Source organism: Doryrhamphus excisus, linkage group LG4 (assembly GCF_037039965.1).
Source record: "Doryrhamphus excisus strain RoL-2023G ecotype Guam linkage group LG4, RoL_Dexc_Guam_v1.1, whole genome shotgun sequence".
Taxonomy (NCBI): domain Eukaryota; kingdom Metazoa; phylum Chordata; class Actinopteri; order Syngnathiformes; family Syngnathidae; genus Doryrhamphus; species Doryrhamphus excisus.
This window is the reverse complement of record NC_136360.1, coordinates 6573584-6596137: the sequence shown is the minus strand read 5'-3', so window position 1 is coordinate 6596137 and position 22554 is coordinate 6573584. Positions and strand designations below refer to the sequence as shown.

The 22554-nt window shown below is 41.0% G+C and overlaps 2 protein-coding genes across 2 annotated transcripts; one reads left to right on the top strand and one right to left on the bottom strand.

The window, feature by feature from the left end:
* Window positions 1-467: 467 nt before the first annotated feature.
* Window positions 468-13912, bottom strand: LOC144898349 (uncharacterized). The gene is made up of 4 exons (XM_078790050.1): window positions 13791-13912; window positions 13586-13720; window positions 3330-3557; window positions 468-525 (listed from the first exon to the last, which is right to left on the bottom strand). Exons 2-4 carry the CDS (start codon window positions 13646-13648, stop codon window positions 496-498), a joined length of 321 nt encoding a protein of 106 aa, XP_078646176.1. The 5' UTR covers window positions 13649-13720; window positions 13791-13912; the 3' UTR covers window positions 468-495.
* Window positions 3468-22315, top strand: cilp2 (cartilage intermediate layer protein 2). The gene is made up of 10 exons (XM_058073219.2): window positions 3468-3668; window positions 10756-10830; window positions 11501-11770; window positions 11861-12043; window positions 13604-13759; window positions 13826-14143; window positions 14667-14775; window positions 14988-15145; window positions 16389-18814; window positions 18891-22315. Exons 1-9 carry the CDS (start codon window positions 3581-3583, stop codon window positions 18800-18802), a joined length of 3771 nt encoding a protein of 1256 aa, XP_057929202.2. The 5' UTR covers window positions 3468-3580; the 3' UTR covers window positions 18803-18814; window positions 18891-22315.
* Window positions 22316-22554: the final 239 nt, after the last annotated feature.

Sequence of the window (22554 nt, the reverse complement as noted above, 5' to 3'; positions counted from 1 at the left end):
TAAACAACAGCGCTATGTTTTAATAATGTAATACATGTACGGTGAAAATTAGATATACAGTGTCTGGTAAATATTGTGATTTATAATACATGACTTGTGTATTGACAGTATTTGTTTCTAATCCCGGATATCAGACATTTTGGCCTTGTTGTATTGGCGCTAAGCTAAATGGTAAAACACGATCTAATATTTATTTACAATAAGTTGTTCCATAAACACAATTTTAATCCCCATATCAGATTAACACAGATAAATGCATGTAATCTTTGCAATAACCAAGGTTTTTATCAGCTACATTCCTTATGATTTGTACTTCATGTACTTCACACAACTCATAAGCGCTTATCCTGCCTGAATGATCCTAGGATCCCCCAAGGCAAACAGTTCCTAGGCAATGGGCCAGACAATGAGTGGTTGGATTGGAAAACCAGGGTGGGTGCCCCCCTTTTCAAGAAGTGTGACAAGAGGGTTCCAACTATAGGGTGATCGCACTCCTCAGCCTCCAGGAAAGTCTATTCCAGGGTGCTGAAGAGAAGGGAATGACCATTAGTTGAATCACAAGTTGCCCAGTTCTACACACCTATACCGGTACTGGACGATACATGGGAGTTTGGACGCTTGCATGTTTACATGCTTTGTAGATCTGGAAAACGTATTCGACCTTGTCCCTCCCCGTGTCCTCTGGGGTGTGCTCTGGGAGTACAGGATTGATGCCATTTTGTCCTTGGACAACCGGAGTAGGAGCCTGGCTCACATTGCCAACAGTTAAGTTGAACCTGTTTCTGGTTAACACTGACCTTCGCCAAAGCTGCCTTTCTTACAGATTCTGTTCTGAATTTTTATGGACAGAACTTCAAGGCGTCAAGAGAGCCCAGTTTGAGGGTCTTAGGATCTCGTATTTGCTATTCACAGACAATGTCCTGATGGCCTCATCAAGATGTGACCTTCAGCGTTTACTGGGCAGGTTTGCGGCTGAGTGGGATGCTTCTGGGATGAAACTTAGTACTTCCAAATCCGAGGCCATGGTTAAGTGCGGCTTGCACCCTTCGGGTTGGGACTGAGGTCTTACCCCAGGTGGAGGAGTTCATGAATGAGAGAAGGTTGGAATGTGCAATCGACAGACCGATCGATGAAGTGTCTGCAGTAATGGGGTCGCTGTACCGGACCGTCATGATGAAGAGTCAATTTACCGGTCAATTTAAGTTGCCACTCTCACCTATGGTCATGAGCTATATGAGTAGGCTCTGAAAGAACGAGATTGCCAATACAAGTGGCGAAAATGAGTTTCCTCCGTACCCGGGAGGAGCTCAGAGGACACTGTTGCTCCTTCACATCAAGAAGAGCCAGATGAGGTGGAAGAAAATGGAAGGGAATGGAAAGGACATCAAACCATATGACGACACTTCCACCCTTTGGCAGCACTTCACGATGCAATCAGGGACAGTTAAAAAAAGGTTTTAAAAAAAAGTGAACCAGACAGAACAAGTCAAAGATTGAAAGAGGGATCACTTTACAAAAGTAAACTGTCTGAAAGTGGCAAATGTGAGTTTTTTTTAAAATGGAACTGCTTTAAATAGTTGACAGTAAAACAGCTGTTAAATAAAAAACATCCATCCATTTTCTATGCCGCTATCCCAGCTGACTTCGGGCAAGAGGCGGGGTACACACTGGACTGGCTAATCACAGGGCACATATAGACAAACGACCATTCACACTCACATTCATACCTACACTGTAAAAAAAATCAAGTTGACTCAACTTAAAAAAATTTGTAACCTCGGTGCCTTAAAATTTTGATTAAATCTAGCAAATGATTTCAGGTAATTTCAACTCACAACTCCAAATTAAAAGATCAAGTTCACGTGACTTATTGCTTTGTTTTTGAAACTTTCTTTATTAGGTCAAATAAACAAATATTTTTGTTGCATCAACAATAGAACTCAAGTAATCTCAACTCACTTTTGATTTAGTCTAACTAATTAGCTCAAGTAAATTCAACTCATAATTAAATTGAAATTAATTGAAATAATTTGTGAACCTGATTTGAAAATGATTTGAAATTACTTGATTTACATTGTTGATACAACCAAAATATTTGGTTATTTGACCTTAAAAAATGAAGTTCCCACAACAAATCAATAAGTCACGTGAACTTGGTCTTTTAAGTTGGAGAAACTTAGTTGTGTGTTGAAATTACCTGAAATAATTTGCTAGATTTAATCAAATTTTTTTAAGTTGTGTCAACTTGGAATTTTTTACAGAATGTATCAGCTTCTTAAATGCAGTAGTCAGGGTTGAAATCTGACACAAATCATAACAACGAGAAATGCCATGTTAAATCAACTATTTTGTTAAATGCAATAGGCTACCAAAGAGAAATTTGGATTAAAGTCAAAAAATATCTGGAACAATTTATTTTGAAAACATTCAAACTTGAATGTTTTGTCTTTAAAACATTAAAGACAACACTTCAAGCGGCACCAACTGGCTGCCATTTCAGACACCTTAACACATCTGTTTAAATTATTACCATCTCTAAACAAAGAAACACAATGACAGTCTGTGTGTTTCTTAACATATATCAGTGTGTGGGGTGATATTTGTGATGACTTTGTGTGGGGTGATATTTGTGATGGGTGTGTGTGTGTCTATGCATGCATGTACCCATGGACAATTTGGAGTCTCCAATTAACCTAGCATGTTTTTGGAATGTGGGAGGAAACATGCAAACACAGAGATGCCCAAGCGAAGATTCAACCCAGGGCTTCCCGAGCTCCTGACTGTGTGGCCAACATGTTAATTACTCGACCACCATGCGTAACTGATGATTATGTAAAATGCGTACATATCAAATGAAATATGTAATTTTTCATACAGCACCTTACAACCTAACCTAACCCCAGGCCCAAAACTGAAAGTAACCCTAAACGTAACAACCAAAGCCCGTAACATGAATCGATGCCCAACCATAAACCTTAACCCCACAGAAACCCTATAATTGTAAATTCTAACCGTAACTCCAAGCCATATTGGCTGGTTTGAGGTGGTCGTCAATGTCTGTGGTACCAATTCAGTGGCCGTCCAATTGTCTTGGGGACAAAGCTAACTGTGAACTAGGAACTGGTCTTCCAGAGCACCGCAAGGGAAGGAGACAGAGGCAAGAATCCACAAATTGACATGATTTGTTTCAGTAGTAAAACAGTACATGGGTGTACATGATTTTGTCAGTGGCTGCTGAAGTGTCAAATCTTTTATTTTTAGCATCCACACCCACTGCTCTCACGTTTCATTGTGAGTGTCTCATAAAACACCCCCCCTCTCCCCCTTACCTTTTCGTGGAAGATGATACGAGGCTCCCAGATGTTGTTTCGGACCGACCAATGGTGAGCAGAGAGGGGCTGGATTGGCGTGTGCCCATATTGCTCCATCTTTTTAAAAACCACCGGCCTCCTGCCTCTGCCTGGACAACTTCTGCCCGAGCGGCGACAACACCTCTCAGAGTCTCTCTCACACACCTGACTGGGTTGGGGGACGAGTTCACGGCGCTGAACCCTCCACTGTGGGATCACAGAGCACAACAATGGGCGAGTGGCAGAGAGACACCATGACGGGATTAAAAACAGTTACCTTCCTGGTCTCTTGCCTGGCATCTGTGGCCCTGGGTCAAGGTACGTGGTCTCCATTTAATCTGATATCGAAGACATTATTAAATGATGGAATTTCCTTGACTTGGAGGGGGGGAGGTGGGGTTCTTGAGAAATGTTTAGTGGTGAGCTCATACCATAAAGAGTGTGAGCATGTGTGCAAGCATGGTACTGAAAAGACCACCGCGGTGGCTCGCGTGCTCCAATATTATGTCACGAGCACTCTCCACCAGCAGAGGAATAAAAACACGTGCTGATAGCAGAGGAGGGGTCACTCAGACCAGAGACCCCCCCCCCCCCCCCCCCCGTCTGTCTGTGGTTAGGAGTAGAGATGAGCATCATCATCACATATATAGAATTGGAGAAAAATACTTGAAAATTATGACATATTTTTACATGTAAACCTCAGACAATATTGTTTACATTTCAATCACTACATTATTAACATCATCAATACCATTATAGATAATAGAATACCAGTATAATATCATTTCTGTTTAATTATTTTATATTTAAGACAAATGAATTTATCTATGTGAATTTAACGTGTATGAATGTCTCATTAAAATTGTGATTTAAAGTTCTATTTCATGTCATGAAGTATAAGTACATGTGTTAAGTACCATGTGTTTGCTTGCCTTCCACAAATCTTGCCTAGCAACAAGTTACTGGACAAATGTTCCAGTAAATATAAATCTGTAGATCTATTTAGGTGCTTATTCTAAATCACAAAAAAATAAAGTCCTATCATGTCATTTAATGCAGACTACAAAAGCCCAAATGTGCAAAATTAAAAAAATAAATCAAATAAATATAATGATGATGAATAGTTTATACATTTATGCTGTTTCACATTGACGACCAGGCCTCCGAGGGTAACCAAAACCCAAATGCAAACCCATTTCCAAACATCCATTTTCTATACCACCTATCCTCACCGTGGACTGGCCACCAGCCAATCACAGGACACATATAGACAAACAACCATTCACACGGCCGTGCTGGAGCTTATCCCAGCTGTCTTCAGGTGAGAGGCGGGGTACACCCTGGACTGGTCGCCAGCCAATCACAGAGCACATATAGACAAACAACCATTCACACTCACATTCATACTTATGGACAATTTGGAGTCACCAATTAACCTAGCATGTTCAGCCCACCCCACATTTATACACAGTTAAAATAAAATTGTAGTTTAAACTGTTCTAATGAGGCCCTACAGATGTGTGCTGTCTGTGTTATTATACCATAGCATAATGCTGAAATAAAACAAAAAAACATCTATATAAATGTCAGTGGTTTCCAAATAGGTCTAACTGCACTGTAAGACCTCAGTAAACATCTTGCAAATGCCATTAATGGGTGTCAAGAAAACGACTACAGTGGAAGAACTTAGTCCCTAAATGGTGATGCTGAGCGGGCCTACATCCAAACCTAAAATTGTATTGGCACCTTAAGCAGGAAATCCACAGTAAAAGCTGCAGTGAAGTTTCTTTCATTTGTCCTCAGTTCACCCTCTTAATGCGTGCCAGTAGCACTTCTATATTAATCCAGTCACCTTGGGAACAATAAGTAGAAACTAAAGTGGCTCATTCTGCCACCTGCTGGCTTGGAGTCAAGCTCAGTGAGAGAATGGAATAAATAAGATGCACATTTGGCATACCAAGTTACTCCTTTCTTATTGATCATCGTCCTGCTTCTTGCCCCGCCTGGTGACCTTTCAACTTCAAGGTTTATTAGTTGTTTTGCTATTTGAAGGCAGCCAGGTGCCTTGTGTGCCCCACAGCTAAAAGAGGACCGCTGCTGTGGCATGGCTACAGTTGCTTTGCTTTGAGGCCTTTTCAACACCCTCAGCAGAGACAGCTCTTAGCCCCAATCATTGGTCCATTAGACGCTACTCTAGATGAAGCGTGACAACCAGCTGAAAGACCACTGAGAGTTGCACAGTGGAGGTTTGCTTGTCCAGATGGTAACCAGCGTCTACTCCAAGTCATCTGGCCGGATCACATTAATGGCTTAATAGGATAAGAGATGGGTGATTAGAGAAGGCACTCTTACTTAAGTCATAAGAAACACATCGGTCTTTAACTCTCCACCATAAATGCAGACTGCAATGTTTCCCATACATTTATTCATTTGTAGCGGCTCGCCACTAATTAATTTTGACTGCCACAGATCGAGTTGGTGCTATCTATTACAAATTCTTCATGTTTAGAAGAAGACGCTTGTTTTGAAACCCTTTTACGTACTTCAAAAGTGTCACTTCCACTTCCATGGTCACATCTCTCGAAGTTTACTCAAAGAAGCCTAATCATTTCAATACATTTCAAGTAATTGTAATGGCAATGGTTACAAATTAAAATTCAATACTTCACATGATTCCATTCACAAAGTATGCCAAAAAAGAGAACACATTTTTTCTAAAGTCAAATGTAGAACCAATATTTTCAAGAAAAATCTGCCCCCAAATGTCACAAGACAATTTGAACCGCACGATGTCCCCAATTTGACAAGACTTCAACTCAGAAAGCGTCAAGAGGATGAACTCTGTGCATGTTTTGCTTTGCTGGTTCTTTGGCTTTTTGACAACACCAATTCAAAAAGCTGCCTACACTGCAGGCTCTTAGTGATGACGTTACATGCAGCAGGATGCTCTAACCACCCAATGAAAAACAACAGAACATTTTCATCACTTTCTAAAAAAAAAAAAAAAAACAGCACTGCCAGGACAGGAAATCAAAACAGGACACACGTCCTGGGAAAAGAAACCCTTAAAAATGTTTGGTCACCCTAATGATGATGTCAGAGTTACAACTGGAACTTTCACATGGCACCCCGCAATCAAACATTAGATACGTTATTACCAAAGCTCCAGTGTCTGGTGTGAGTATAAATACTCAGACAGCAACAATTGCTTTCAACACAAGAAGAAGGGAAAAATGAGTGCATGAGCTAAGTTCACACTGCAGGTCAATTCCGATGTCCATTCCTCACATGTGATTATTCACTGAGTGTTGCTTAATTAAGTTTATTTAGGAACAACAGAAACAATAACATTTTCCCCCAAGCTACCAGTGCAGTGCTGCTCATCTGGAAGGAAAATATGTGGATGCTCATATAATGTTCTCATGACCAACACATGATTTCTCTGTACGGAAATACAAGGAGAGACGTATAGTTCATTTCTTGTACTGTGTTCATTTTTGATAGTAGATATTAGGTGCCTAATTGTGCTTTACAAATATCAAGAATTGAAGATATGCATTGATGACATAGCACAAAAACCTTAAACATCGTGCGGCTGATTTGCATCATTAGTTAATATCAGGATTGAATCTGCTCATCTTAATGAGGCACAGATGCCTTAGGAATCCAAACTTGGTAGATTTGAGCGAAAGGAAAAAGAAAAGAGCAGACTCTATTGCATCCACGCACACCTCGGACAACAAGTCGGCCAACCGTGTAAACAGCTTCCATATGACCATCCCGTACACGGGGGCCCACACACACATGTCTGCCACAGTTGCCCTTACGCTGCAGCATGACGAGATAGCCAGCCAGTCTGCATCAATAATGCTATAACCTTGCAGTCTTGGCAGTCTTCACCTCATCCAGCTGGTTATGCAACATGTGGAAGGGGTACTTTGGGGTTGATGTCTTCTCCTGGAATATATTAAACAAGCTCCAGCTCTGCGTACATCTGGCACAATCATATATTTATTTATATTCATGAATGCCCTTTTGGGAGGATGATGAATGGAGCAAAGAACCACTGTGACGCACATCCAAACGGTAAAATCACTAAAATAAGAGGTGCAGTTGTCGTGGGTTAAAATGTCAAAAGAATCGTAATCCAGAAGCTCGCAGGTGTCACCATGCAGGCTATAAGAAGAACAAAGCTGCTAAACAGACTCCACACCGACATCACACACCTTTGACATCTTGTTAATGGTGGTTTTGTTTTTTTTTGTCCTGAGGGGTCACAACGACCCTGGTCAATGCTTTATTTGTACTCCTGACAAGCTTGTTGAAATGTACAAGTCATAGGTTACACTGCACTCAACTTTTTACAGTGAAATGCATAAAAGCAACAAGTTTAAAAGGACACAGGGAGCCACGACTTCTATTCCACTTCAGTGAGGTACGAGTAAATATCATGTACAAGTCACCTGCAGCAACATCTGCTAAAACCTTTGTCATAATACTAAAAAAAACCCCAACAACAACAACATTTAGAGTCTTCATCAGGGAGGAAGACTGGCCTTCACTAAGCCTAATCTAAATTTCCTCTTTTAACTTTATTAAAACCATTAGGCACCTTGTAAAACTTAACAATTGACTAGGTTCCAGTCTCTGTCAGCAAACATCTTGAAATAATGACAAGCAGCTAATCAGCTAATTTCCCTAACTGGCTCGGAAATTAGCAGCATGTTTGGATGGCAACATACGGCTCTATTCGACTGTCGGTCAGTTACAGTCCATTTTGGGAACCCCAGCCTTCCAAGTTTAAAAATACATGAACCACTGTTAATATTTTACATATAAAACCAACAGAAAACATAACAAGTAAGGCAACACTGACATCGAAGTACTTTGAATGTTGAGTCTTTTCAATAAGTAGGAAAGAAGTCAAAGAAAAAGCAAAACCGCAGAGTTCATCACTGAAAGCCCTCAACTCAGACTCGGGCACTGAATGCAACTGGCTACAAATTTTTGAAACTGAAAAAATATAAGAAGATCACCGTCTTCTAGAATATGCTGCTAATAGTGGTATAAAAGAAGAGATTGTCCCCCAAAATTATGTTTTTTCACAATTGTGAGTGGTTAGCGTGTAGGCCACACAGCTAGGAGACATTGGTTCGATTCTCCGCACTGGCATCTCTCTGTGGACTTTGCATGTTCTTTTTTCCGGATAATCCGGTTTCTTCCCACATTCCAAAAACATGCTAGGTTAATTGACGTCTCCAAATTGTCCATAGGTATGAATGTGAGTGTGAATGGTTGTTTGTCTATATGTATATACACACACAAACACACACATGCAAAACACACACAGATTGAATTTTTACTTGAATTTTGCTCCGTCACTCTCACGTTTTCTCAAAATACACTACTTAATACATCAACACAGTTTTGTTGTTAACTACGGACTATTATTAGTCAAAAAATATGAAGTTTAAGCAAATTTGATGTATTCTAGACTGGTAACTAGGTGTCAGTAATGTGACATAAACCACATAAGTTAAAAAAAATCACCAACATCAAGAAAGTCTCCAAATACCAATATGTGCAAGTCTATATTATGTCTTATTTTCTATTATTATGGGCATGCCTGCAATGCAGAGCAGCCCGTCTTACTATTATGGCTACTACTGTATATTGGGTAATAGAAGTGCAGAAGGTGACTATTGGGGTGTTAGTTGTTATTATATTTAGAAGGTTCTAATAGTGTTTAAAAAAAACATATTTAGAATGTCATAAATAGGTTTCTATGCTCTATTTCCAAAAATATGAAATTATTAAAATATACATTAAATATATTAAAATAAATAACAAATCTGACTTCGCAAAAATTCACTAATCACTGTCCAGTATGTAACCAATTAACAGCGATAAATGAGGAATGACTGTACATTCATTGATAGCTAATACAAGTAGCTAAACTTTGCCAAATTAGTGTGCATGCGTGTTAAGCCGGCAAAGTTTACGTACTCAAAGCAGGAAGAGGCGGAATGATATAATACCAAGTGCCCCGCCCCGCTTTTTCTCATGTTTTAACTGTGTATTAACGAGCAAATGTTGTATTTTAATGTATCTTTAACTCTGTTTATTTGCTTTTATTCAACTCCATTCTTCTGTAAAGTGTATTTTGAAAAGCGCTATACAAATAAAATCTATTATTATTAGTATTATTATTATTATTACTTGCAGTACGTTTACATGTTGACAGCTGGAGTAACTTGCTGCATCCATTCCCATTCTACAGTAGGCTTCGGTTTTGAAACTTTGGAGGTCATGGCTCTATTCAGTTAACTACTGTGTCTCCGATAGTCGGCGGGTGCGTGGTCTACAAAAGCAAATAACTGTGGTCTCTAATTAACACGGGGTCAGAAAAGACTACAGCTGGTTGTAAGCAAGTAATTATTTATTGATTATTGTTTGTTACATTACAAATCGTTATTTAAGTTTAAAAAAAAGTCCTATACAAAGAGTTTTCATATTGTGACAGATGCAGACATGGGCAAATAGCATGTTAATCGCTTGTTGACGCAACTAATGACCTGTGATTTACCTCTTTTTTTTTGTTACGGTTTGTTCTGGTTCCCGGCCACAGCGGAATCCAGTGTTTTGTCAGTTGCTGCATTTTGGCCTTTATAGGTGTTGTCGCCATTTCAAAGAAATGTGCTTCTGGCATTATAAGAAAGGCTTGAAGTGAAGCAATAAAACCCCCAAGCCACTGCTTACCTCTGTAACTAGGAGTTATAACGTACACAAATTACACACGCATACTGCACATAAGGTCCTTTTTATTTCTGTTACTGGCCGTGACATTTAAGCTTGCTGCCTGGTCCAAATAAAAGCTCCACATGAAATACACACTTGTGCTATTGTGAGTCCAAATGAAGATTAAGTTGTGTATGAGTACTGGAACGTAACTACCTGCTGATTGTACTTCGTGCCAGCAATCAGGAGTCAATCAATCTCAGTTTATTTTATCGTTTAATTGCTTGCATAACGGAATTGGTACTAATCCTCAGAGGTGTCCCCGTGCAACTTTTTCACTTCCGATCTGATACCGATATTGCACTCTTGAATATTGGCCAATACAGATATTGATCCTATATCAACATGTACTTGTATTGTTGATTGAATTAATTTTTTGCTACTTTCTTAGCATGCTAGCAAACACCGTTTTTGGGGAGGAATCTGGAATTAACTACTTTTATTGGAGTGCCAATATTGGATATTTGAGATGCAAGCCGATATAATCTGGTATTGTTTTTTTCCTGATGTCGGACCAATATCAATATTGGATCAGGACATCGCAACTGGAAAACATTTTGAAAACTAATATCAGTATTATAAATAAATATACCTTCCTTTTTTGCAGGATTTGAAAGCAAGAGTCCGTCATACAGGAACAGGAGAGCAGTACCAAACACTTTTACGGACACGCGAGCCACAGGTACTGAATCAAGTGTTCTCATGAGAATTTTTGTCGGAAATTGTACAAAAATGTAAGGAAATTTACAGCAATTTGTACTGAGCAAATGTAAAATGAAACGGAAAATGGTGATAATGTGGTGGGACATACAACATAAATATATGGTCAATTATTTAAAAGTTTCAGAAACATCTGTTTCAGTTGGAAAGCCTTCAAAAAGAAGGCATTGGCATTTTTGGTTGGCAAAGTATGAGCAGGGAAGCCTCAATAATGACTTTTAAAGAAAACCCACTTACACGGACAAGTACTTGCTCTTTGAATGCCATCATGCATTAGATCACAAGCTATCAGAAGTTATCAGAACCCTCAAAGGAGGACCACAGAAGATCCTTACTACTGGCAATGGAAGACAGAAGGAGGGTCTTTCTAACTCTGGGTATCCTAAATGGGTAAAGACGAAGTGCCACAAAAAGCCAATCAGTGGGTGTCCAATGTATTCATTTATTATTATTATTAATAATAATAATAAATTAATTAAAATAATTATTATTATTGATTCCCACACATTTATCTGTTTGTCAGCTTTAAATGAGAATAACAGCCCTCTAATAGTTGTTATGATGGGCTTCTCCGTCTATTCTAAGACTTCCAAGCACCCAACATTGAAATCTCTCCTTTCTTTTGCCTACAGATGTAATGGAGTGGACATCATGGTTTAATATTGACCACCCTGGGGGAAATGGTGACTATGAGCGCCTGGAGGCCATACGTTTTTATTACCGGGAGAGAGTCTGTGCAAGACCTGCAGCAATGGAGGCCCGAACCACAGACTGGGTGGCGGCAGCAGACACTGGGGAAGTGGTCCACTCCAGTCTGGAGAAGGGCTTCTGGTGCATCAACAAGGAACAACCTTTCGGACGCATCTGCTCCAATTACCATGTCCGCTTTCAATGCCCCCCAGGTATAACCCCAGGGTTAAGTCTTTGCAAATATGTCTCCCCTCTCTTGCAAGCATAACCACAATGCTTTTCTTTGTGCATGTGTGTTGCAGACCAGAGTTTCTGGACAAAATGGGGTGAGTGGGGTCCGTGCACTACCACTGTTTGCAATGATGTTGGCATTCAAGTGCGTGAAAGGAAATGCATGACCATACAGCCGATGCCGCTACTGTTGGTACCCGCATGCCAGGGACACCATTCAGAGAGGAGGGAGTGCTCCACCCCTTCATGCACAGGTAATCACAGCCACATGGTGATGAAGGGAATAAATCAGGACCAATCCTGTTCAATTTGGGGCGCTTCAAAGAATATCATATGGAGGCACTGGCTCCAAGATCTTCTGGGCTCCATAAAAAATCCCGAAATCGATCAAACTGACCCATTAAGCACTATTTTTATACTATTTGACTGGAGTAATACAAATGGGAAACCAATTATTTTTAGTGCAAATAACAAATTAACAACATTTGGGTTGAACCCACACCCTCTGTCTTAAAAGGCATCTGTGCCATTATAACACCAGCATACCTCCTTAATGACTAAAAAAATCGGTATTGGCCCTGAAAAAAGTATTTAATGGGGCATAAAGAAAACACAGGGGCATTGTAGAAATAAAATCAACACCAAAAAAACAACAGAAATAGACAAATAGACTGAAATGTATATATGGAAAATGTTTATAATGCCTCATAAATATGGGCCTAAAATTGCCTAATAAATAACAACACAAAGATGTGTCTTTAAATACACGCACACACACACACACACACACACACACACACACACACAATGGGTTTAGCTTCATTCAGGGCAGAGAAGGTAAGGAATCTATGTACCATTACACCTCTAGTTTTTTGTAATTAAAGGGGACCTATTATGCAACATGTGTCACTAGAACACATGGTACTGCAGGTATTATGCTAACTTTTTGTCCCTTTCTATTGAGTTGTGAACTTCTATAGAGCAGCTCCACACGATAACCAGTGCAGAAAGCTTTCTAGATCTTCCAGAATCTGCACCTATTCCAGCTGTTTCTTTGTATTTTGTGCTTCCTCTCAAAAATGGTCCGTTTTAATGTATTCCACTTACGGCCAGCCTCCAGCACGCCCACTCCACTGTGGTTGGTCACACTTTCAAGTGCTCAGGAGGATTTCCAATGTGGTGCAGATAGCTGCCAAATCCAACTTTATAGGAGTTGATAAACTATATAGGAGTTGACAATAAATGACAATATAAGGAAAGAGACAATCATTTCCAAAGTTCCAAAGTAGAAAACCTAACGCTAAATTGCTAAAACTACTTACCATTGAGAGACATCTTGAAGAAACCTCTTTTCTTGAGAAACTTCGTACCGTACAGTCTCCACTTCCAGATCGGAATCAGGATCCAACACATGTCTATCTGTTCAAAATTGATATTTAAAAAAATAATTAATTATCAACCCCTATTATCAACTCCTATAAAGTTGGGTTCGCTGCTAGCGGCACAAACTCGAAGTAATCTTTTTTTCATGTTTATTATTATTAAATTGACTAGTTCTCCGGTGTTCTCCGAAAAATAGTGCCTGTTGTAGGTGTGAGCCGACAACAATCTTACGGAATGCTATTGCATTGTTATTGCACTTGCAATCATAGTAATAATGTATTTGATTTACAGTATATAGCGCCTTTCAATGTACCTGCATGAAAAGCAGGTTTGTGGGCGCCTCATGTAGTCGTATTGGTGCTGAGGGACAAGACAAGTGTATCCTTTGTGTATAATTAAGTATAGTAATTTACTTGTTTCTGTGTGGTCAGCCAAGTGGGGTCCATGGGGCCGCTGGGGGTCCTGCACTGTGACATGCGGCGGAGGTCGAAGAATCAGAAGGAGGACTTGCGTGAGGAACTCAACGACAGTGCAATGCACTGGGCGGCCTGTTGAAACACAAAAATGTGGGAAGAGTCCATGTCCAGGTATGGGACAATGCAGGAAGGCATCTTTCACCATCACATCTCTTTGACTTCATGTCGTCTTTCCAGTTAAATGTCAGCGTGTCTGCACCGAGGGCCGCCCTGACGAGGACTGCAGACGCTGTGTGTGTGATGGCCACGTTCTGCGCGGTGAAGTCCACAGTGTGACCGGGGTCCCTGTAGCAGGGGCGTGGGTGGCTTTCACCAGCCACCCCAAAGTCATCCGTGCCCGAACGGATGCCAAAGGTCAATTCAGGCTGAAAGGAATTTGTTCGTCAGACGTTACCTCGCTCGCCATCAGGAAGGAGAAGTTTGCCCCGATCACTGTCTCCTCCAGCAGTAACAGCACTGGCTTGTCGTGGGTGTCGGCTGTCCTCAGATCAGCTGGTGAGTAGCAAAAATGTCTTCATACAAATTCATCAAAGTAACCGATTAGTTTTGATGGATTTTTTTTTTAAAATAAATATATCACACATTGTAGGTGACATGATCAGACAGATGGCACTGCAGTGAAAGGTTCTTATTGTTTGTCGACCTGATAATGTTCCTGCCGTCTCTCCCAGTCCACTCTCTTCTGTGTGGGGCAGAAAACCCTCAGCCTCAATTAAGTTGCCGAGGAAAACAGCATCGCATGACTGGCATGTGGCATGCGAGAACAACATTAAAAATCCCTAGCATATCAGTATGTGGAATCAAGTTTCGGAAGGGATTGAGCAAAGAACTCAAAAAATGCACTAAAATTAGTAATTTCAAGAAACAGTACAAGCAAGATGAAATATTTGAAATCTTTAAAAGGCTGAATTCCTTCAATCATACAATAACACACAGACCAACAGTGTGAATTACACGTGAATCATGTAGAAGTGAATGTTAGTGTTTCTCATCATCTGCTCCTCTCTACTTTCTATAGAGAAGCCCTACATTGTGAAGCACCCAGAGGACAAGGTGCGATACGAGGGCGGGCGGGCGATGTTGTGCTGCAAGGCAACAGGATTGCCAACACCTGACAAATACTACTGGTGAGTTAACACATGTCAAATAGCAGCCTCACGTTTCACTTTTGTTCAGTTAATTGCCTCTCAGAATATCCTAAAAATAAAATAAAGTGATGATTAATCACATATAATTTTAGATACAGTATTACAGTACACCCATATGCTTTGTCACCTGTAACGCAAAGCCAACTTTGTTTGCATTGACTCATTCTGACCAATACAATTGTGTCATCAAGGTACCACAATGGGACTCTCCTGGACAGAAAAGTGTACAAGTATCAAGAAGACCTTGTATTGAAGGACCTGAAGCCAGAGCAGTCTGGACAGTATTATTGTAAAACCAGCAGCTCAGCAGGCAGCATTAAGTCCTCTCCAGCATCCCTCACTGTCATTGGTAAGTCTTGAATATCTATCAGCTACTGCATGTGGGTTTTATCTTTTTCAACACCTGTAACCCAGCCGAAACCAGCATCCAACTAATAAAAGCTCATGCTTTGATTCAAAGTGGTAAAATAAATCAATCTTGTTGTTTACACCTTTCATAGGCTCAAGCAAAAGCACAATTCATTCTAGTCTTTAGGGGGCAACAGCTGAGAGACTTGAATATTGCATTTGAAGAGGAAGTGACCTCAAAACAAGACCTCATCTGTGAGCCGTGCCCATGCATTAAATGGACAAAAAAAACATCTTACATGACTTCATTGGAGGAAAACAAATCTGGCTATGACTCAAGTATTTTTCTTTCATTATATTTACCTTAAACAATAATGCTAGATACTGCAAATACCCCAAAAGGTAAAATTCAACAATAAAACCTGTGAGAGTCACACAATTATTCATCTACGTAAATGGTAGTGGCTACTAATTGCAAATATCCTCCAGGTGCTTGTTCACTAACATGAGAATTAACAAACAGGCATCCCTGCACCCCCGAAGTTATTATGGCTGGAGGTTCTATGAGTGTGTAGGGCCATTACACTGTGCATTATCCTTAACTTAATCACTCACATTTCAGACATTGCACACTTTATTATGAAGCTGACAGCACCGTAATAATTACATAAGGGAGTTATGTGATGAACTTGACCAGAAGCTCATCTATGATGTCATGCATATTAATTACTGTATTCTATACGGGTGAATAATAGTCCTGTCTTTTCAGTTCCCATCTCATTTCCCCTTGAAAGTCTATTTATTCTGTCCCTGCAGGCATGATATGTGAATTATATGAATTCCAGTAAGAAAATATAGCAACGCACAATGCTTAATTGAGTTACTACACGTATATGCACATATACTGTGCAGTGAAACATCCAAAACTAGTACAATTTGGAGGTCAACCAAAAAAGAGACTGTATGCAGTGGATTCCTCCAGTAACCGAGAAGGCGCCAACATTTGAGCGCACTGCTAGCATTATGAACAGCCTCTTCCTGTTTTGAGTACATAAAACAGAGATGTCAAACTCAATCGCACGTGGGGCCAAAAAATAGTGAAAAAAAGTCATTTGGAGCAAGTTTAATACAGTCCCCTAAAGTCCACTTTTTACAACGTCTTTAATGTGTGTCAGATTGGCCATTTATCTTTTTTATGTGTCATATCAACACAACTCACAACTCTGTTTTTTTCTAATTCACAGCAAAAGGAACTACAGCATGCAATTCTATCCCAGAGGCGCATCTGATCAGACTGCCGCTGGACTGCGTTCAACCTGGGACGGACTCCAAGTTTTACAACGCTGGCCGCTGCCCTCATAACAAATGCGCTGGCTCGCTTGACTATGATATGCGCTGCAGAGACGGAGACGGGTTTTGCTGCGGCGTCCAAGCAATGGAAAGTCGGACTATTGACTGTGGGAGCTACAATCTCCCAATTAGGACTGTATCCCAGTGCAGCTGTCAGAAGTGTGTTCAACCAACAGTGCTGGTGCGTGGCAGAGTGGTCACAGCTGATAATGGCGATCCACTGAGATTTGGCCACATCTACATTGGTAAGGAGAGGGTGGGCACCACTGGATACCAGGGAGGTTTCACCTTGCAAGTTACTCCTGACACACAGAGATTGGTGGTGAATTTTGTTGACCCCACTGAGAAGTTTCTAGACACTCCAAAGGTCTTCATTTTGGACAAGAAGGGTGGATCCATCTACTATGATGTGAAGGTGATGAGGAAGCAGGCTCCGATTGACATCAATGCAGGAGAGACCAATTCTATTAACCTGGGTGAGATTAAAGGGGAAGACCCCATTGGGCAATTGGTCATTCCAGCCAATTCTTTCCACAAAGACAATGGTGACGTTTACGAGGGAACGGTAAAAGCCAGTGTCACTTTCATAGACCCGAGAAATATCACCACAGCTTCTGCTACACCTGGCGACCTTAACTTTGTGGACAACGAGGGTGACATGCTCCCTTTGAGGACATACGGCATGTTCTCCGTTGACTTCCGTGATGAGAGCAACAAGCAGGTACTTGGTGCTGGAGCGGTTCAGGTCCTTCTCGACACACAGCACGTCAAAATGCAAGAGCATATTCCCAAAATGAAACTGTGGTCTTTAAACCCAGACACTGGAGTTTGGGAGGAGGAAGGTGACTTCTCCAGCACCACAACAACCGGTGGGCACGGCCGCAGCAAACGAGAGGAGCGTACCTTCCTCATTGGCAACATGGAGATCAGAGAGCGCAGACTCTTTAACTTGGACGTGCCTGAAAGCAGACGTTGCTATGTCAAAGTTCGGGCTTACATGAGCGACAAGTTCCTTCCTGTTGAACAGCTGGAAGGTGTTGTGATCAGCTTGATAAACTTGGAACCCAAACCTGGTTACTCCTCCAACCCCAGAGCATGGGGCCGCTTTGACAGTGTCATCACCGGCCCTAACGGGGCCTGTTTGCCTGCTTTTTGTGACGCCCAAAGGGCGGATGCCTACACTGCTTATGTAACAGCCATGATGGGTGGTGAGGAACTGGAGGCAGCCCCCTCCTCACCAAAGATGAATCCAAATATCATTGGAGTATCTCAGCCATACTTGGATAAAATTGACTATCAACGTTCTGACCATGAAGATCCAGCTCTGAAGAAAACAGCGTTCAGAATTAATCTAGCAAAGCCCAATCAGAATAACCTTGATGAGACCAATGGACCCATATATCCATACCAGAATCTGATAGCCTGTGAAAATGCACCGGTTGACGCAAACCATTTCAGATTCTTCAGGGTGGAAAAGGACAAGTATGAATACAACGTTGTGCCCTTTGAGGAGAATGATCTGACAACCTGGACAGGGGACTACCTCTCCTGGTGGCCTAACCCTCAGGAGTTCAGAGCATGCTTCATTAAGGTTAAAGTCCAGGGACAAAAGGAAGTTATGGTCAGGTCTAAGAACCTAGGAGGAACACACCCAGAAACCAAAGACAAACTTTATGGCATCCGGGATATACGCAGCACTCGAGACATGCGGGAGGCTAATACTTCAGCAGCTTGCGTGGAGTTCAAATGTAGCGGCATGTTGTTCGATCAAGCTGAAGTGGATCGATCCCTCATAACTATCATTCCACAGGGGAACTGTCGCAAAATTGCCACTAACAACCTCCTGCAAGAGTACCTCATCAAACACCCTCCAGTGGCGCAAAACAATGATTCCAATGCCTTCACCATGTTAGCCCCCGTGGATCCTTTGGGGCACAATTACGGCATATATACCGTCACGGACCAGAATCCCAGGGTTGCGAAAGAAATCGCTATTGGTCGCTGCTTTGATGGCACCTCGGACGGTTTCTCCAGAGAGATGAAGACAGACTCTGGTGTGGCTTTGACTTTCAGCTGCCCTGAGAGAAAAGTCAACAGAGAAAGCCTCTTCCAGCGCTTGCAGACCAATCCGGGTCAGACGCTGTCACAGATGGCGAGGGACATGAGGGAGATGGAAGGCATGCAGGTGCGGAGGTCATCCACACGAGTGGTGGCCTATCCCTCCGAGCAACAGGGCAGGACCCAGAGTCGTAGGGTTGGCACTACAAGCAGGAGCAGGGCGGCTGTGCGTACACAACAACGCCAATGACACAGTCAGGAGGTAGGTTGAAATTTAAAAAAAAATTAAGAAACGAGACATACCGGAGAAACTGAAACCTTTTTTGTGTCATTTCTAGATCTTGACTCAAGGTGGCTCAACCGAAGGAACTAAAACCTGACATCTTGTTGATGGGAAGACGCTTCTTCTCTATTGTGGAAACTCATACATTGAGCCCGGCTGGAGATATACAATAATCTTATACTGACTTGAAGGGTTTGTTATATTCTGTGTTTATTCCTGGCCCTCCTGAAAGACATACAGTACATCTTGTGGTTATATGAAAAGCTGGCATGCATCTAAAGACTCTGGTCACATTTTATGAATGAAAGACATGTTGACTAGAAACTGTTAATGGTGGAGCCATTACAAAAATTGGCCTTTTCTGAAAGAAAAAGTTGCAAACACTGAGCCCTTGTTCAAACAGAGACTCCAGAGACACGTTCAATAGAGAGTGATTGTGCCGTGTCCTCCTGGTAACAGAAGACGTTTTCATCAATTTCCCTCAATGTTTTGCATTGACATGACACTCTGCCATCTGTGATTCATCCACACACCAAAGCAAACGATCATCTCTCATAGTGTGCTCTATATAATAATAATAATTCATCATAAGCATATCTTAAGCGTTATGCTTCAAAAGCTATACCCAAGACTATCAACGTGCAAGGGGGACAACATCAATTCCAGTGGAATCAGTGTCATCACTGAGTGCTCAGTGTGTTTTACACTTATGGTTGTTAAACACGTGTAAAGGGGACATATTCTCGAAAAAGTACTTTCTTTTAATTGCTTGTACCCACATATTTAGGTCTCTGAAGTGCCTGCCCAAATATGAAGTGTGAAATTACACAACCAAGCCATGTTTATTTTAGCTTCCTAATGGAAAACAATTTACAATATTTAAGGGCCAGCACATCCTGTATGACTGCTACTGCAGTAGAGGGGGGTGGCGTGATCAGTAGCTTATTTGCATGAGAACGGACAGCCCCCCAAAACTGACATAAGGGTTTTAAGTGTGCTCTAACTCTTGATGCTTGGGGTATTTCGATCGAAACATACTGTACATGTTATTAAAACAGCTAAAATCAACCTTAGTGATTTCATATAGTATCCAACACAACGATGGCATGTTTAAAATCAAATTGATGCTCAACATTAGGTACTCTGCTCTTGTCACCTGTCTACCGGTCTCATTTGTGTCAGGGAATACTATTCTGTACACAAAGAAACCTGTTGATTTCCTAATCATAGCTATAGTGTCGTCATGAAATGACAATAGTGGCATCACTATGGAATGAGATCTAATATACAGTAACAGTACATCCTACCTTCCCTACCAGTAACAAACTAGTGACCTACCCTCTCTGACAAACATCCACCCTGCAAGAAGGACCATACTTGGATCTATCTATGTTAGACTAATTTCCTTACCCTATGGATTTTGCCTTAACTTTCTATCCAACATATGGCGCTATAGGGGAATTCTGTACATTATAACCTACCCTCGACTCTCTGATCATAAGCATAGTCAGGTTTGATGGGTGAATGAAAACAAACTGCAGCAGATGTTACGTCCAACCTGCAAAAGAGAAACAATAATTGAATCCAGGTGTGTAGAGAGATGGAATCTACACACACATATACTGTACACACACAAAAGCAATAGTGAGGTTTGTCAGGTCATTTGGCGTTAACATCTGCATAGCAACTGGAGGAAGTTAAAGAGAAGATGACCTAGTGATAGATGAAACACTGTTTGGTAAAGGCAGGGAAAAAGTGAAGTAATTGGGGTCTTCGCAGTCCATCACCAGGGGTTTCGCAAGTGGTTGCACATGGAAGCCGGAAGGCTTTCGCCAGAGAATGCTTTGACAGCAGCCACGGCTTATTCATGAGAAGAACTTATCAGGGGGGGAGTTTGAACGACAAGGTAACAATAACAGCCCTTCCAAGGCCTCACATGGGAAACTCTGCCTGCTGCCGAACTTCAAAGGCAACTTAAGAGGCAAAACATTTGCAGCATTTTGGGGATGAAATGATGCGAGTTTAAGCAGACAAAACACACAAAAACAAGATTTATTCTGTGTGGAAAGCAAATGTTTATCTCAGCGGCAAAGGGCATTCTTGGGAATAGTATTTTCACTTTGCAGAGCGTTGTAAAATGTTAAGGCTGAAGAATGAATCACTGCTTGTTGTCTGGCAACTTTCTGAATAGTTTCAACCTTGGACACACACACACTGCGACATTTTTGTACGAGATTGTACCCTTTAACACAGAGATCCTGCAAAATTGGTGCCGTAAGAAAAGATCTGGTATTTCATCTGCTGTGACTTTTACACAGAACCCAACAAAAGTGAGATTGTGACACAACTGTTGCTGTAGCAATGCTGGCATTAACTTTATTGCCAGACAGTGACAATTGCTCTCAACATGTTTGTCAGGTGTTCAAACTTTCTTGGGATTGTGGAATAATATCCACACAGATGGCTCTCCAAAGGCAGGAAATTGCCGGGTCGTCCCCATAATTACATTCATTCATTCATTTTCTAGCGCTTATCCTCACTAGGGTCGCGGGCATGCTGGAGCCTATCCCAGCCGTCTTCAGGCGAGAGGCAGGGTAAACCCTGGTGTGGTCGCCACCCAATCACAGGGCACATATAGACAGACAACCATTCACACTCACATTCACACCTAGTATGGACAATTTGGAGTCCACCGTGCAGCCTTTATACAGTCACAGAAAAAAGGCACAATAAAGATAAAGGTTATACACAGACAAACCCTCCAATATATTAGTAATAATAATAATAATATATATTTTTGACATATTTTACTGTGGATGCAAAAGGGGTTGTTTTTTTTCAAGCGTTAAATACCCTGATTCAAATGTGCACAATGTCATTAATTTGAATTTATGTTCACTCAATGTCAAGGCAAGAACCCCATTGATTTGATCTAATTTCTAAATCGTCTTCCATGCAGGATTGTGAAAGTGGATCCAATATGCTTGAAGTAGCTGGAGTCGTTTCATACACAATGCACAATGCTTATTATTTAAAAATACTTCTTATAGTGCCACTGTGCTACAGGAAACCACCTTGAATTATGCTGTCGATGCGCTCCTGCCTTACAGAACACTCAGCAAAAAACAGCTTTCATATTGTAGCATTAATGCTTGCATGGTGACACCAGTCTCTTTGTTGTTGTTTTTTTATTTGTTTGGAATTATGTTTTCATGTGTAAATGGTGTATTGTATAAACTGTGTATGATAAAGAGACTGTAAATAAATGGTTTTTGATGAAGCTTGCTGGTTCTACTCTTTGTACATTGAACAATATGTTGGGTGTAACGGTTCATGTATTGATGAACTATTTTTGAAGTATTTTCTGTACAGAACGGTAGTACCAGAGGAACCGCCAGGATTTTTGGGCCAAATTAATTTTTTTTTTATGAAACCTTACTTAATAAATAAATTTGAAATTGAATAATTATGTGCAAAAATATATATATTTTTTTTATTATACAACTTAAATTATTCTCGCCCAAAGACAGCTGGGATAAGCTCCAGCACCCCTGCGACCCTTTGTGAGGAAAAAGCGGTAGAAAATGAATGAATGAATGAATGAATGAACTTAAATTATACAGTCTCTTTGCTATTTTTTTTTAATTCCCACAGACTCTCTGCAATGATAAAAAGTGACATGTCATTGAACACAGCGTTGCTCACCTTCTTCACTGGAA

Coding starts and splice junctions, on each gene's coding strand:
- cilp2 (XM_058073219.2), top strand. CDS start 3,581: ATGGGCGAGTGGCAGAGAGACACCATGACGGGATTAAAAACAGTTACC. Junction 11,771..11,860: donor CCGCTTTCAATGCCCCCCAG/GTATAACCCCAG, acceptor TGTGTGTTGCAG/ACCAGAGTTTCTGGACAAAA. Junction 14,776..14,987: donor ACACCTGACAAATACTACTG/GTGAGTTAACAC, acceptor TGTGTCATCAAG/GTACCACAATGGGACTCTCC.
- LOC144898349 (XM_078790050.1), bottom strand. CDS start 13,648: ATGTCACAGTGCAGGACCCCCAGCGGCCCCATGGACCCCACTTGGCTG. Junction 3,558..13,585: donor GGCTGACCACACAGAAACAA/GTAAATTACTAT, acceptor GTGATCCCACAG/TGGAGGGTTCAGCGCCGTGA. Junction 526..3,329: donor GTATCATCTTCCACGAAAAG/GTAAGGGGGAGA, acceptor CCTTCTCTTCAG/CACCCTGGAATAGACTTTCC.